Source organism: Haliotis rubra, unplaced genomic scaffold (assembly GCF_003918875.1).
Source record: "Haliotis rubra isolate DU_JTF1 unplaced genomic scaffold, ASM391887v1 Scf292, whole genome shotgun sequence".
Classification (NCBI taxonomy): domain Eukaryota; kingdom Metazoa; phylum Mollusca; class Gastropoda; order Lepetellida; family Haliotidae; genus Haliotis; species Haliotis rubra.
In genome coordinates this window covers 11576-26640 of record NW_025766960.1, presented here as the reverse complement: position 1 = coordinate 26640, position 15065 = coordinate 11576, and the positions used below count along the sequence as shown (strand labels likewise).

General features: G+C 41.5%; 1 protein-coding gene across 1 annotated transcript; it reads right to left on the bottom strand.

Moving 5' to 3' along the window:
• Nucleotides 1–6096: 6096 nt before the first annotated feature.
• On the bottom strand, nt 6097–8935 carry LOC124282113 (scavenger receptor class F member 1-like). Its single transcript, XM_046718082.1, has 4 exons — nt 8857–8935; nt 7849–7983; nt 7096–7444; nt 6097–6391 (listed from the first exon to the last, which is right to left on the bottom strand). The coding sequence occupies exons 1-4, from the start codon at nt 8912–8914 to the stop codon at nt 6268–6270; spliced, it is 666 nt and encodes a 221-aa protein (XP_046574038.1). The 5' UTR covers nt 8915–8935; the 3' UTR covers nt 6097–6267.
• Nucleotides 8936–15065: the final 6130 nt, after the last annotated feature.

The window sequence follows — 15065 nt, the reverse complement described above, 5'->3', positions numbered from 1 at the left end:
TGTTGCTACAAGCTGTATCTACTCATAAACACTTGTTTCTTTTAGAAATGATAAAATCTCATGACAAGAAACTTGTGTAAACAGTTGTTTTAATGTAGATGCAGTCTAAAAGTATGTGTTTTATGGTAAACTGGGATTGACAAGGCACACACACAGAGGGGGCATCTTCGCCCTTTCAAAGGAAAGACCAGCCGACTGAACATCATGTAGCTTGTTCGTAATTTGTTGATCCCAATATGCCAACATTTCTTAATATATTGCCTTATAACGTAACGTAACCGTGTGTGCTCAGTATCAAGCAATATGTATGTAACAGGACAATAGCTGGATATACTCACATATACGATCTGACCACCGACACACATACACAATCAGGAGACGTTCTTTTCTCATACACACAGATCTACAGATTAAAGCAAAACTATGTCTGTGTACTACTCACCTCACACTTCACCACTTCACAGCTGCCCTTGTGGATACAATACATGTCTGGGCTACCAGGAAGCGAATTTAATGAAACGCAGGAAGGCGTTATTGAGTCATCTAACTTGTCTAAGTTGTCAAGCAGGAAGTCATACACTTCCTGTACAAATGACAATTTCCTTAATGCTTTGGTACATGTAATGCACTACGGTCCAGTTCTGTGCTCTGTCGAACTCTGGCTTCCATAGTAACACAAGATACAGACGTGGGAAAATATATATTTTAAATATGTTCATAAACACACATATCTTGTTTGTACTCCCCACCCCATTCATCAGCTCGTTAAGACACAACACAGCACATCGCCACGCCTCGCCACGCCACGCCACGCCATATAACACAACGCTACGCCACACCACGCCACGCCACGCACCACACCACACCACACCACACCACACCACACCCACACCCACACACCACCACACACCACCACCCCACACCACACCACACCACACCACACCACACCACACCCACACCACACCACACACACACACCACACCACACCACACCACACCACACCACACGTCGTGTGATGCAGCAGCAGCAATCTTGAAAGTTTCACCATCAAATATCATATTGTATCATTTCATGAAACGATCGTATTTCATGCTCAAATGTTGAAACAACGCTTTAATATTGCTTTCCTCTATTCCGGTTTGTCTTTCACTTAGGTATGAACGTCACATTTATGGTGACACTAATTCCGCACGATAATTCTTCGTTCGTTAATTTAAATTCACATTAAGCAGTCCGTAACAAGTATAATATGCTCCACCCGCAACACGTGTAAGATGATGACACTCATGTAACTGTGTAGGAACATTCGTAGTGATCAGTTTGTCAGGCTTTCAGGGTAAAATAGACAATTCTGAAAACATCACTGTTCCAGTAATAAGAATAACATGACAACGAATTATCAATTCTACAAACTAGACCCTTTCTTTCAATTTTTTCCATCACCACCTAGTTCCGAGTTCATGTGTGACTCATACTCATAACTATACTAGCCACATAAAGAAACTGTGCATTGTCAAAATATTATCCCAGTTGATAAGTACGATAACAATGTCAAAGGTACATATAAACGTTAATTGAGGGATCATGAGACCATAACAAGTCGGGAGAATTTCAATTGAAAAGTCAATCACAATGACTTCACGAGTCCACAAGCGGTCCAGGGGTCAAGCGACCATGTCACAAGCTCAAAAACGAGTATGTCCACCATCGGCATTGAGAACAGCAGTGCATCGACGACGCATAGAGCCTATCAAATGTGCAAGGAAGGCTTGTGGGATGTCACGCCAGATTCTCTCAAGTTCTGTTGCAAGGTCAAGGACGTTAGCTGGCGGATGAGGAAGACGGCGTAGACGTCGATCCATCTCGTCCCAAACATGCTCTATCGGGGAGAGATCCAGTGAATTTGCAGGCCAAGGCAGTAAGTCAACATTGTGGTGTTGCAAGAAATCCATAGCAACCCTTGCCGTATGAGGGCGGACATTGTCCTCTTGGAATGTTAACCCAGGGCCATGACGTTGTAGAAAAGGACTTGCCACAGGTCGAAGAGTCTGATCCCTGTAGCCCACACCAGTTAAGTTGCCCTGAACAATCACCAAAGGAATTCTTTGGCGTGCTGTTATTCCACCCCAAATCATCACGGAACCACCACCAAAGCGATTCCTCTCCAAGACACAGGCCTGTGCATAACGTTCTCCCACGCGTCTATAGGCACGTTGACGTCCATCACTATGGGAAATGTTAAACCTGGACTCATCTGTAAAAACAACATTTCTCCACCATGTCTGCGGACATGATTTCGGCACCACATTCGGCGAGCTTGTCGATGACGTTGTGTCAGGATAGGCCGTATTGCGGGACTTCGTGGTCTGATCCCGTGATGACGTAAACGTTGTCGAACTGTGTTGGGTTGGATACGGCGAAGTCCTGGGATGGTTCGGGCAGTCATCACTGCAGTCTGAAACCTGTGGCGAAGATGGGTCACCCTTATCCATCTGTCCTGTCTTGGCGTTGTTACACGTGGACGTCCAGAACGTGGCCGATCGATGACGTCATTTGTGTTCTGGTAGCGTCTCACCAGTGCAGAAATAGTGTTCCGGTGGCAGTGGAAATGTGCAGCCACTTGTCGTTGAGACATTCCCCCACGGACCATCCCAATGGCCTCATGACGTTGTGCAGACTTGAGCCTTGGCATGCTATGCGTTTCAATAGCCGTTTATTTTTTTGAACAATCGCACGGGCAGGGGTTGAGCTTTCCAAAGTGACAGTATTGTGTGGCATTCATTTGCTCTGTTTCTCTTTCCCGGAATGCAAGTTCAACAACGTATTGCACGTCTCAAGGACGAACCCACAGACGCCACGGAACGTGGCACGTGCATGCATGTTGGATACATGTCACTAATCACTGAGTTTAAATCCTTATGTGTCTACACAGGTTTGATACATTTAGATTTTAATATTTTGTATGCAAAGTTTCTTTATGTGCCTAGTATATGTTAAACCTGTAGTGTTCAGGTTCACAGTCCAGGTGACCCGTGAAGATCTGGGTAAGTATTGATCTTCAGCAACCCATGCTTGTCGTATGAGACGACTAAAGAGATCGGGTGGTCAGGCTTTCTGACGTGGTTGACTTTATCGCATCCGAATTTCGCAGATCGATGCTCATGCGGTTGATCACTGGGTAGTTTGGTCCAGACTCGAAGATTTAAAGACCGCCGCCATATGACTGGAATATTGCTGAGTGCAGCGTTAAATAACACACCAACCAACCAAGCGTTGAAGTTCAGATACATATCTAACATCCGCAAAGGTGGCACAGGACACAGGATGCAGCCGTACGTAGTATACTGTCCCGAAAACAGAAACGCATATGTCAGAAATCTGTTGCATACATGCTGTATTTTCAAACATGTATAACTCGTCCACAAACAGACTTTAGCTCGTGAATTTGTACATCTGTTTAGAAGAGGGAAATGTCTATACAATCAAGTGGATATTTGTAGATAACGGAGATGCTGAGCACGATGGTGACGACGTAGCACGGTCCCGACGTCGGGTCTCCTGGCTCTCTGTCCAGTCTCTCTAAAACTGTTCCGTACTGTTTGACCGAAAAACTCGAAAAATACAATTATACGATTTCTCCTCCACAAATATTAGGGAACCTCACTATCATAATTATTATCTTCTATTATAAAAAATATTCAAACTCAATTACAATACACAGCCCTAAACATAAACAAACAATATGTAACATATAAAACATCCCTATCTATCCCTATTTGTGCAGCAAAACATTCGTAAACATATACCTACCTGGTAAATGGTATATTTGTTTCCGAAACTCGCAAGAAAACGGTCAGGGGAAACACAACATTTTATGCCACTCATACTCCATCATGTCCCATTGCATCGTTCAAAATATCAAAATTGAACCACGAGAATTCCGCTCTCTGCCATCTTCCCCGCAAGGCTGTCACTGCTATGTTCGTAGACCTAGAAATAAGCTTGGCCACAATCCAGTCCCAAATGATGAGAACAATGTTCCAAGGAATCCCAAGTTAGTTGCATGTACGCAAAGCAGCACCGTCACTCTTCCGTCGCATGCCGGGATGGAGGCACGTACGTGAAATCATGATCCACACTCGCCGGTCATGAAAATCAACAGTCTTTTATGAGTTACAGGTAGTAGGTCGATCAGAAATGGATCTATTCTTCGATTCTGCAGGGTTCAGACTTGACAGACAGTCAAGTATTTTCCACTGTCACTTCGAATTTCAACCTTTCGCAATATGTAAAAAACGGCTCGTCTGTTGTGCCTCTACTAGTTCCGCGGAAGATACTGTGTCGTGTATGTGACGTAGTGACATAAGCTCCGCCCACTCATGAATATTCATGATTTCTGTGCACTTAAGACCATTGTGCGTTTAAGGGCACAACACTCGTCGGCCATTTCAAACTGTTGCGGAACTGTCTACTTCCAAGAAAATAGTAGGTCAGACGATTCCATTATAATGTGGCCAGGGGGGTACAGTAACACGGCACACAAAACAATAGGCTTGTTTCGGTCTTGTGGAGTTAGGATTATAAAAACCGAGCTCTTAGGTATCACATTATTACATTGAATAAACAGTAGTTTCTTTTCTTTGGACAGAATAATTTTTATTTTGCAGTGTTATGAACGGCACCTACCACTCCCTTTACAGACGAGTTCAATTCCCCTCTCGTCCCATGCCGGATTACGCAGTGTATCCCGCAGGATGAGGAAGTTTCAAATGTAATGTAAAGACTATCAATTTGGTCTAACATTCATCTAACTTCCAAACACAGTACGTTCATCTCCTAATTAAACCATTTACTTTCGTAAACATTGTACAATAGTATCAAGAGATCAGGCCTACTGGTAGAGAAATGCATGAGGTTTTAGGTTCTAAGGAGGCATATAGAAGTTGGTATTCAGGTACAAGACAAACTATTATAAATGTCAACTTCTTCGTTGTTGTATAATTAATTCTTCTTTATTGTATTATAACGTTTTAGGTCTAATGAATCTTAACAGAAACGTTGGTAAATTTAACGTTGTAGGAACATATGTTGTAACGAGAGGGTGAATAAATGGACAATTAGTGATATAAATTTAAAAGAGGAAAATAGTGAATAACCGCATCCACACAATCTCACAAAGTGAACAGACGTGATGTTGATCAAACATTAAGGCTGACTATATCAGGTAAATAATGCTGCTGCAATAATGTACGTCAGCAATCAAAGGCCGATTGCAAAATTCCAGTTAAAATACACATGTGAATTGTCGGGCTATGTTTTGGGCATTGGTAGATAGGTTTCACGCTATCTTTAGTCCAGATTTTCACACAGTTCGAAAAAAAGCCAGACAGAACTTTCATAAGGAAAGAAACCATTTTCCCGATTTTGATGTTCGTGAGCCTTACCCCAGTTTGAAGTCTGTCCATTTAAGCATCTTCTATCAGTGGTGAGGGAATTCGGCGCTTTTTCACCCAGTTAAGTCTTGGTAATTTTTGTCCAAGGGTTTCATTTCATACCTTAGGACTTCCTCTATTAATCATTTCCGATATTCTCAACGCTTTTCACAATCTGACCAAGTCGCCGCCGATCCGTAGCACTGAAGCTCTTTGGCCACCCGGCCCCTGTGTTGTGCTCAATCCCAACTCCTCACTGAATATTCTTCAAAGTTCTGTATACTCTTTTGCATTCTTTCAAAATCATCTAGATCCAGCTATCTTTTCTCTTCTGCTGTCACATGTGCCATGCATACAAGGGAATCCGTCTGCTACACCAGGGGAGATAACTCTTGATGTAGTATGGTTCACTCAGGAAACAAAGATTTGTACAGGAACTAAACTGTACAAGACACTTGTGCAGTAGCGAATACATATACATAATTGATTGGAATAAAACATTGCACGAGCGAATGCATAAACGAGTGAAATAAACATTAACAGTAAGCGACTACATATACATATCAGAGTGAAATAAAACGCTGCATTAGCTAACGCATATACTTAGATGATGAAAATAAAACAATGCACCAGCAAATTCAATCATATACATAAGTCAGTGGAATATAACTTTGGATTTACCCTGTTATGATCACAATTTAATTGTGATTCCGAAACAGATGATCCTGAAAAATTCGGAATCTTCAAATGGACCCAGCTTTTGGCACATATTTTTTCATGATTATGGAAATGGTTTTGTCACTTTTCTCATTTGACCAACGTGACCCCTAATGGTCTACAGGACGGTGTTGTCAGTGTTTTCATATATGATTTCAACAACTGGATCCCTGGTCGCCTCATCTAAAGACATGTAGTCATTTTCAGACTTCTTTTGTAAAGCAACTAGTTGTTTCTTCAATCTGAAATATAGAATATTAGAAAATAATACCAACTAACGGGCTCGGGTGATACATGTCATCGCATCCCTTATGCCGTAGCTCGATGCTCCTAATGTCATTGGATTGTCTACTTCAGACCCGATTATTTACATACCGCCGTTATCTAACTAGAATATTGCTAAACAAAAGCAACACAGAAAAACAAACAAGCCCAAAAAAGACGCTAATACTGATTTGTAAAATCTCTTTAATTAGCGGTACTGTTTCGTAGTACACATACGCCATTGTTTTCACCGAAATGCGATTTATCACTGTGACATCTCAATTCTCCTGTTGTTTATTTTGCACACAATTGCAATCATTATGTCGACATTTAGAAGGACTAGAAATTCTGTACTATGTTTCAATCAATGAATGCAATTATTGCTAACTGTACAATACATAGGAGACACATTCTCATAATACTGTGCATATGTGCATACTCTTTCACGATTTGATGATGCAAATCTGAACGGCAAATGTTATGTGTGGAATTTGAAACATATTTGATGGCATTATAATGTTGCATATATAATTAAACACATAAACAATAACATTGAACATATCACACAGTATTGAATAGAACCCGTCAGTTTGAGACTCATTATCAGCAAAACAGTTACCTTTGCCCAATACTATGAATTAGTGAGATTTTATCTTTTCAATGATTATTAGTAGAGTCCTACCTTCTGTTATAAATGATGGCTGTCAACAGAGCGATGAGGGCAAATACAAGATTTGCACCGAGTGTTGCTGTAACTGGTAGTTCCCAGTTTGAACGTCCTGGTGCTGCTGGACACTCTGGACACTGGGGCTTCATGAAGTTACTCTGACATCCTTCAGGACATTCTCCACTGGACTCGTTGTCAAAGGTTGGGGGGCGTCCTGGTGCTGCTGGACACTCTGGACACTCTGGACACTGGGGCTTCATGAAGTCACTCTGACATCCTTGAGGACATTCTCCACTGGACTCGTCGTCAAAGGTTAGGGGGTCTTTACACATGCAGTCAACCCCGTACATACCATCAACGCATCCTGCGGAGCAGACCCGACATATTTTCAACTAACTATCTTACCGAGTGAGTGAATTAAATTTAACGTCACATCGGCAATATTGCAGCCACATCGTGACGAGGAGTAGAAAAGAAATATAGCCGTAATAAATAAAGTCAAATTATAAAATCCTGTCAACGAAGGACAATAAAATAACTATAGCATAACATATATAGATATAAAACTAGTATGAAAAACTAAAAACGTTTAACTATAGAAGTCAATACAATATATAAACAGGCTACATATTGCCAACAACTGAAGGTAGATCACCGAACTGGGGACCTTGGGGACTGACACTAACTATCTTACGTTGAGGATACAATGGCAAGGCCTACTTTTATCAACTAGCAGGAAAAGACGTTCCCACCACAAATGTATCCCACCTTTACAAAAGGCTTCTTGAAACCCTGGCTGACATCCTTGATCACATGTTCCACTGATCTTGTTACATGGCAGGTTTCCTTTACAGTGACCACACTCAGACTGACAGTGCTGTCCATAACGACCGTCACTGCAAGCTGTAAAGATGTGATGAACCGTCGACAGAAAGATAAAACATCTGAGGGATGCAGGAAGTGAAGATTAAATACGAACGATTTCATGCTTGTACAGATGTCGGCAGGTAGTGCCAACATCCCACGACTGTCTTCAACTTTGTGAAACAGATTCCAAAAAGCAGTTTCAAAATGCTTAGGGCTTGGTCAAAATTTTCGTAAATCAACTTCAGGATATTGTAATCCGGATAAGGCTTAAATATCTTATTGCCATGCATTCTAACATGTGCTGGAACAAAGACAATATCGCATACAATGGTCTTTGTGTTTAGAAGCGTATCCTGTTTTAATATCTCATAAATAATCTCTGAACCATTTGCACCAGCCTTCTGTAACTTCATGGTCTTGTTCAACTACCCATATCAATTCTTGCAAAATGGACACAAGTGCAAAAGCCTGCAAGATAATATGGGAATCTGAACAAATCAGCAATCGAGAAAACGGGTATCCCAAAAGTCCATGCAGTACGATGATTAGATGGGATTTTTGATACATCCGTGAGTCTTGAGTTATAACATTTATAATGCTTGGGTCCATTTTTTATGCACAAGTAAACTGAGTTCAGAGGAGGCAATATTCAGTTAATATTTTGAAACATTTGGAGAGTTACATGAACATATATAATTGAAGCATCTTATGGGAAATACTTTAAACACCATGTGTATTCACATCAGGCATAACAGTTTAATGTTTCATCAGGAAGTTTTAAATTGTAAAACAAGAGGAAAGGAATATACGTGTTGTTTGTTTCAAACTGTTATGATAACTTTTATTGAGTTAAACAGCTGGCTATATTATCCTGCAAAATCAATGTGAAGGCTACATGTACGTATGTACCGATGGCAACCGCAACAACAGCAACCACTGAACACACTGCGGCAAAGTAGACCTTCATGCTGGTTCAACAGGGTACCTAAAAGACATAAAATGGTTTATTGCACAGTTGGTAAACTGGTTGTAAACTACGTCCAAAAGAAACGCCACCAAAATAAAAGTTATCATAAATTGTCAAAATAATTGCCAATCTGCTCAAAAACGGCTGAAAACACATCCCTCGAACACAAGCTGTCTATTCCCAGTGAACAAGTGCACGAGATTTTGATGATTGGTGAGTTAAATGAATTCGCACAGAAAAATGGAAATTGTGTGCTCCAAAGCTACCCGTATGACATGAGGGTATAAAAGCTGACTAGATTTGTTCTCTCTCATCATGTGACACGATTGAAAGCAGCCAACATGCCTCGATTGACCAAAGAACAGAGGGAAAGAGCAATTGGTATACTTCAGATGGGCACAACACAGGAGCACATGGGCAGGATCATGGGATGCTGCAAGTCCACCTTCGCCAGACTTGTCACACGTCACAGACAGACAGGCAGTACTGCTGACAGACCCAGGAGTGGCAGACCCAAGGTCACGACTCCACAGGAAGATCGATATTTACGGCTGCTTCATCTGAGAAACCGCTACCTCACTGTGACGTCATCAAGCGTCAATAGTCTTGGACATGCAGTCAGCAGACAGACCGTAGCAAGACGACTCCGCCAGCATGGTATTCGTGCCTATCGACTTTTCAAGGGCATGACGTTAACGCTCCGACACCGACGTGCCAGATTGAGGAGGGCCAGGACCGAAATGCAGTGGCAGCAGCAAAACTGGCGAAGAGAGCTCTTCAGTGACGAGAGCAGGTTCCAGCTCTTCAAATCTGATGGTCGTGTTCGAATCTACCGACGTCGGGGCGAACGGACGGCACCTGCTTGCATCCAAGAAGTGGAGCATTACGGCGATGGAAGCGTTATGGCCTGGGGCAGAAATTTGCGGGGACCAGAAGACAGATCTCGTCATCATCAACGGTTATCTCACCGCACGTCGTTACATCGACGAGATTTTACGGCCTGTGGTGCTGCCTTCCTGCAACGTCACCCAAGGACTCTGATTCAACAGGACAACGCCACACCTCACACAGCTCGGATCACTAGTGACTTCCTTAACACTAACAACGTCAACCTGCTACAGTGGCCAGCGAGATCACCCGATCTGTCTCCAATCGAACACCTCTGGGACCAACTGGGGCAACGTATTCGGAAACGTCAACAGCCGCATATGACTAGGGACGCTTTGGCAGTTGCCCTGCAAGAGGAATGGCGCCAAATCCCTAATGATGACATCAGAAGGCTCACTTACTCAGTTCCACGCCGCGTTAGAGCCTGCATCACTGCTATGGGTGGCAATAAACGATGCTGAATCATCTGTGTTGTTCAGGACAGTTTGAGACCTTAAAGACGAATCAGCGTTGGCGATCGAATACTGGACACTGCACCCCTGTGTCATCCATGTGCCTTCAGAACACGAAATGTTTCGTTTTTCTCACTGAAAAGTTTCAAAAACTGTTGCTGACTGATTGTGTTTTACAATACAACACTTCTAGTTACCATAATTTGCTTTTTTGTGTTTTAGTGAAGAAAACTGTTTGGTGGCGTTTCTTTTGGACGCTAGTTTACATTTGGAGCATGTCCGTAAAAAATACATTCGGGATAGATTTAGAAATAGATTCATAACTAGTTTAAGTAAATTCTGCAGAACTTTTATAGAACTCACTCCAATGATATACCAAGAAAATACATATCGTTCAAATCTTTCTGATATTTGCACATTGTGTAGCCATCACTTTTAAGCTCTTCTTGCGAGCCTTGACCTCTACGGAACACATTTCGCTCACAAGATAATTTTGTTTAGGCACTCTAAAGTAAAAAATAGTAATACTGTAAACCAATAAAACTAAATAAATGAAAACAATCGGAATTATTTCTTTGTAATTGATAATGCTGAAACAAACTACGTGAAAACATTCTGACTTACAGTCACATTAATTCTTTTAATTTTCTGAACAACCGAAGATTCATATGGCATGTAATTCATAATACAACAGTTCTGAAATTGTATTACATTGTTTCTGTTAATTGTAATTAGAGGGAGTGATGTCTTTGTTGATAAATTTAACTGTTATATGAAGATCGATTTCACCCAGGATTCCTATTCTCGTTCTATTTTGTCAAGCTTGATCACTGCTCGACCAGGCTAGGTGAATATAATAATTGTGTGTCTTGCTAACATGAATGCTTTTATGCTGTATTGCCATTATATTTGTGTTGTCTCTCGTCTCAGTACTATCATTGTAGTTACTTTGTATTTATTCATGATGAACCAAGTGGCAATTGTACAACAATGTTAATTGTATGCAGTCAACCTAACAGAATGTTTAGAAAAAGATACTAGATTCGATATTAGAAACGAACAGTATTACAATTTTATAATCATGTTTGATGCCACCGAAACCTAATATCCCGTAAAGACGTGTGAAACCTTTTGAATGTCCTTCAGTGTGGTATTTGATATGGCATTTATCTAAAACGATCAATTAAGCAAAGTAACCACTCTAGATTTTACAAGGATGTTACTTTGTATTTCAGCCAGAATTGGTGAATCAATCATTGAATGAGCCACTGAATTAACAAATGAATGAACAAAACAATGAAGGAACGTAGATACGACGAAAGAATTTCTGAAGGTTAACAATTCTCAGAGCAAACGCATTGTGATAGTAATGACATAAAAACATTGTCTACTCGATATATATTCACTCTCAACTATTGACTAGGTAAGGAGGTATGCAAAACAACATATATATGGAGGGAACAACCTAGTACATTGTTTATTTAAAGATATTGTTATGATGATGTGTTTTTGTTAATTGTAATGCCACATTGAGTAACTTTTAGTTATTATTTGTCACAAAAGTTGAATTTGGATTTGAACTCGCATCTTGAACTTATAATTTTACTTGTTTAGAGTAAGCTTAGGAGTTACTTCCATTTGTTTGCATTACTTTCGGTCTTTGGTGGAATACTGTGAGTAGTATATACAGCAGGGGTACGAGATCACTTCTGACAAAAGACTCTGTAAAGCTTTATTGATTAAATAAAGCTTTTGTCAGTCCCTTATCTCTCTTTGCTAGTGTGCATACCACTTTTGAATCCCCAGCCAAGTTCCTGGTCACTATAACCGCGAATCGGCACTTTCCTGGTCACGTGCCATTATTGTGACCGCCCTATACGATGTTGATCTCAATGAAACAATTTTAATGTCAATGCGCCTGATTTCTTGGGTTTTAAGTATGAAAGCTTGTTGGGCTTGTTGTATCCCTTGTTCTATGTACTTTTTTCTCGTCTTCACTGATGGCGGTGCTTTTACGAGACTTGGACCGAATCTCTTGTTTCATTCTGTGATATTTTGCGAGTTCAGAGAGGACCGAGCGAAACTCTTCCTGAGATTTTACTGTCAGTGAGTGTGGTGGAAATACGGTCGTCTATTGTGTTTAACTTTGCTTCAGCTAGAATTCTAATTTCGTCGTGTTTCAATGCTTTACGATGTAACTTGAGAGATGCAAACTTAAACACCAACCCCACCAATCCTGACACCCCAGCTATTATTTCAATGCCAACACTATTGGTGCGGCTACGATGGTGGTCAAACTAACCGACACCTACTGCTCCTCATCCCATGCTGGTTGCCATAAGGGTGGTATCAGCCCCATCCACGAAATTGAAAGTTTTATGGTATTTCTTCCATAATGCTGCCCGTATGTCTCCATCTTGTTCTAGTTGACGTTTTATGTCGCATAACTGTCTCAAACGAACCCCGTCTACGGTTTCCATTCTTTTTGCTACTTCTTCTACGACTGGGTGCAGCCCCATCCTGTGTGTATAATATATTTTATAAGATATTTTTTAATTGGGTTTCATTTAATTTGTGATAAGTATATTTGAAGCTTATAACGTTTATATCATCGTACAGGAAAATACGTGAGACTCTAAGTAAATCTTGGTTCACACGAAATCTATAGAGGGGTATGAAGGGGGGTATAACTCTCAGTAAGGGTTCCGATCCCATTGGTATGATGATATGGCAATGATAGTACAAGGGCTTACTTTCCAAGTGTATTGTCAACCCAGATAAAAGTTGTCGTTCTGAACCATCACGAACCTCTCCGAGAAAGATTTCTATTACGAGTGTGGAGTTTGGTCTTATAACCATAAGGTCTGATTGGTAATTGGGGAAGCCGACCCTTAAATATGAATCCACGGATGAAACTAACATGTTGCCCATGTGGAATGGTATTGGGGAAACTTTTACATCATCAGAATCCGGAATGAAAGACCCGAGAATGATACGGTTGTTCTTAATCTCGGAGACGTAATCATTGTATTTAAACGAGATATGAAGTGCGGTGAGGGTCATATTGATCAACCATTCGGGCTCTTTAAAGTCTTCTAACGACACCCGCTTGTACACATTGTCTTTTAAGTGTAGGACGTACAAGGTGTTTTCTTCGCCGGCCTGATCGAATCCCTCCGTGTCTCCTAAATCACCAGGATGATGATTCATCATCTATATAAAATGTTATAAAATAGTTTCCAATTGTTTTTCTGATAATTTCTCAGGTGTGCACTTCAACCCGATGAGATGTATGTTGTCGGGTAGGAAAATTTTGGTGAGTAATATTGTGTCTCCCTGCAGACTGGTGTGGGAATCGATGTTCACCCGCACGTTAACAGAGCAAACGTGGTATTGTTGTTGTTTGGTCCACCGGAGTTTGATTCCTTTCACGATTTCGACTGGTGATGATGGTTCACCGAGGTAGACTTGGATGACCAACGTGGAATTATCCAGTAGACTCTCCAGGATTTTGACAATGCCGTCGAATTCAGACACCATTTGCAACCCCATGTTTTGCTCCCCGGGTTTACTCAATAGCATGTGGGGTGCCATACTTGAGACTGCGCTGATGATTACACTGCACCTATGCGTCGGGACGTAAGTCACGAGCAGGGTTCCGTTGTTCACGAGGTTGTTTAGGTAGTGGTCTTTGTTTTCCGTGAACACGTAGGGAGAGCCGAGCGTGATGTTCAGAAACCAGTCGACTCGAGATTGTGTTAAAATCCACTTGTTGTCATCGGTGACGACGAGGACATACTGCTTGTTTCGATCGACGACCTTGGTCTCAACGTCGTTTAAGTCGAACAGCCTGCCGCCGAACGCTGGGTATATCATCCATTCATCCTCGTCATTGCAGACTAGGTCGTACCGAGTGTTGCTGACAGCTCTTGATGTATCAACGATATCGTCTAAGTTACTGCCAGATCCACCGACGGCGGGCATTTCAACGTGTTTGTAAATATTGTTTTTCAGTTGCAAGGTGTGCAGTTTACCGTCTATTCCTGGTTCGTCGAATCCGCGCATGTCCCCGAAGTCGGAGACTGCTATATTAACGCATTTTTTCAAACGCATTCCGGGACCTTGGACGCTAGTCATTTTATGTGCTTCATTTTTAATTCCGAGATGGTGCCTCGGGTTAATTTATTGTACTGCCGTGACGAAAACGATTCGGTTCTGCCATCGTTATACTTTTCCGTTTTCACCACTATGGCTCTCAACAGCGTGGAAGCGTGTTCAACTTGAACGTTGTACGTTGTGCACACTTCACGGTACAGCACGAGATCGGGTAATTTCGTGCCGATCACGGTGGTTTTTGGTGGAATTTCTTTCGAAGTAAACCCGAGCGTTTTAGTCAACGGCTTACTGAGTCTCAAGTCGTTTTTCCCATTGTTGGCTAACACGACTGTGCCGTTCAAGTCATTCATTTTGAGTTCGGCTCCAATGGGTTTGAAGATTTCTTCGTTGAGAGAGCACACACTGTAGTAGCCGTGCGTTATTTGGTTGTGTTTATTATTGACGAACAGCTTGTTGTTTTTGCTGTTGATGGTGGTCCATCACGGGTAGTAGGTGATGTCGCAGAGTGCGACTTCGAGCTGACTCGTGTTATCGATCGTGTGCAGCAGTTGAACGGTCTCACCGCTTGTTATTCCCGACAGCGTCACGTACATATTGGAAGTAAATATTATATATTATATAATAATTCAACAGGTACAAACTGGGAGTGTTTTATTCTAAAAGCGATACTTCCAATTTCACACACATGAAGATCG

Coding starts and splice junctions, on each gene's coding strand:
- LOC124282113 (XM_046718082.1), bottom strand. CDS start 8,914: ATGAAGGTCTACTTTGCCGCAGTGTGTTCAGTGGTTGCTGTTGTTGCG. Junction 7,984..8,856: donor TGTTGTTGCGGTTGCCATCG/GTACATACGTAC, acceptor ACATCTTTACAG/CTTGCAGTGACGGTCGTTAT. Junction 6,392..7,095: donor GCCATCATTTATAACAGAAG/GTAGGACTCTAC, acceptor TCTATATTTCAG/ATTGAAGAAACAACTAGTTG.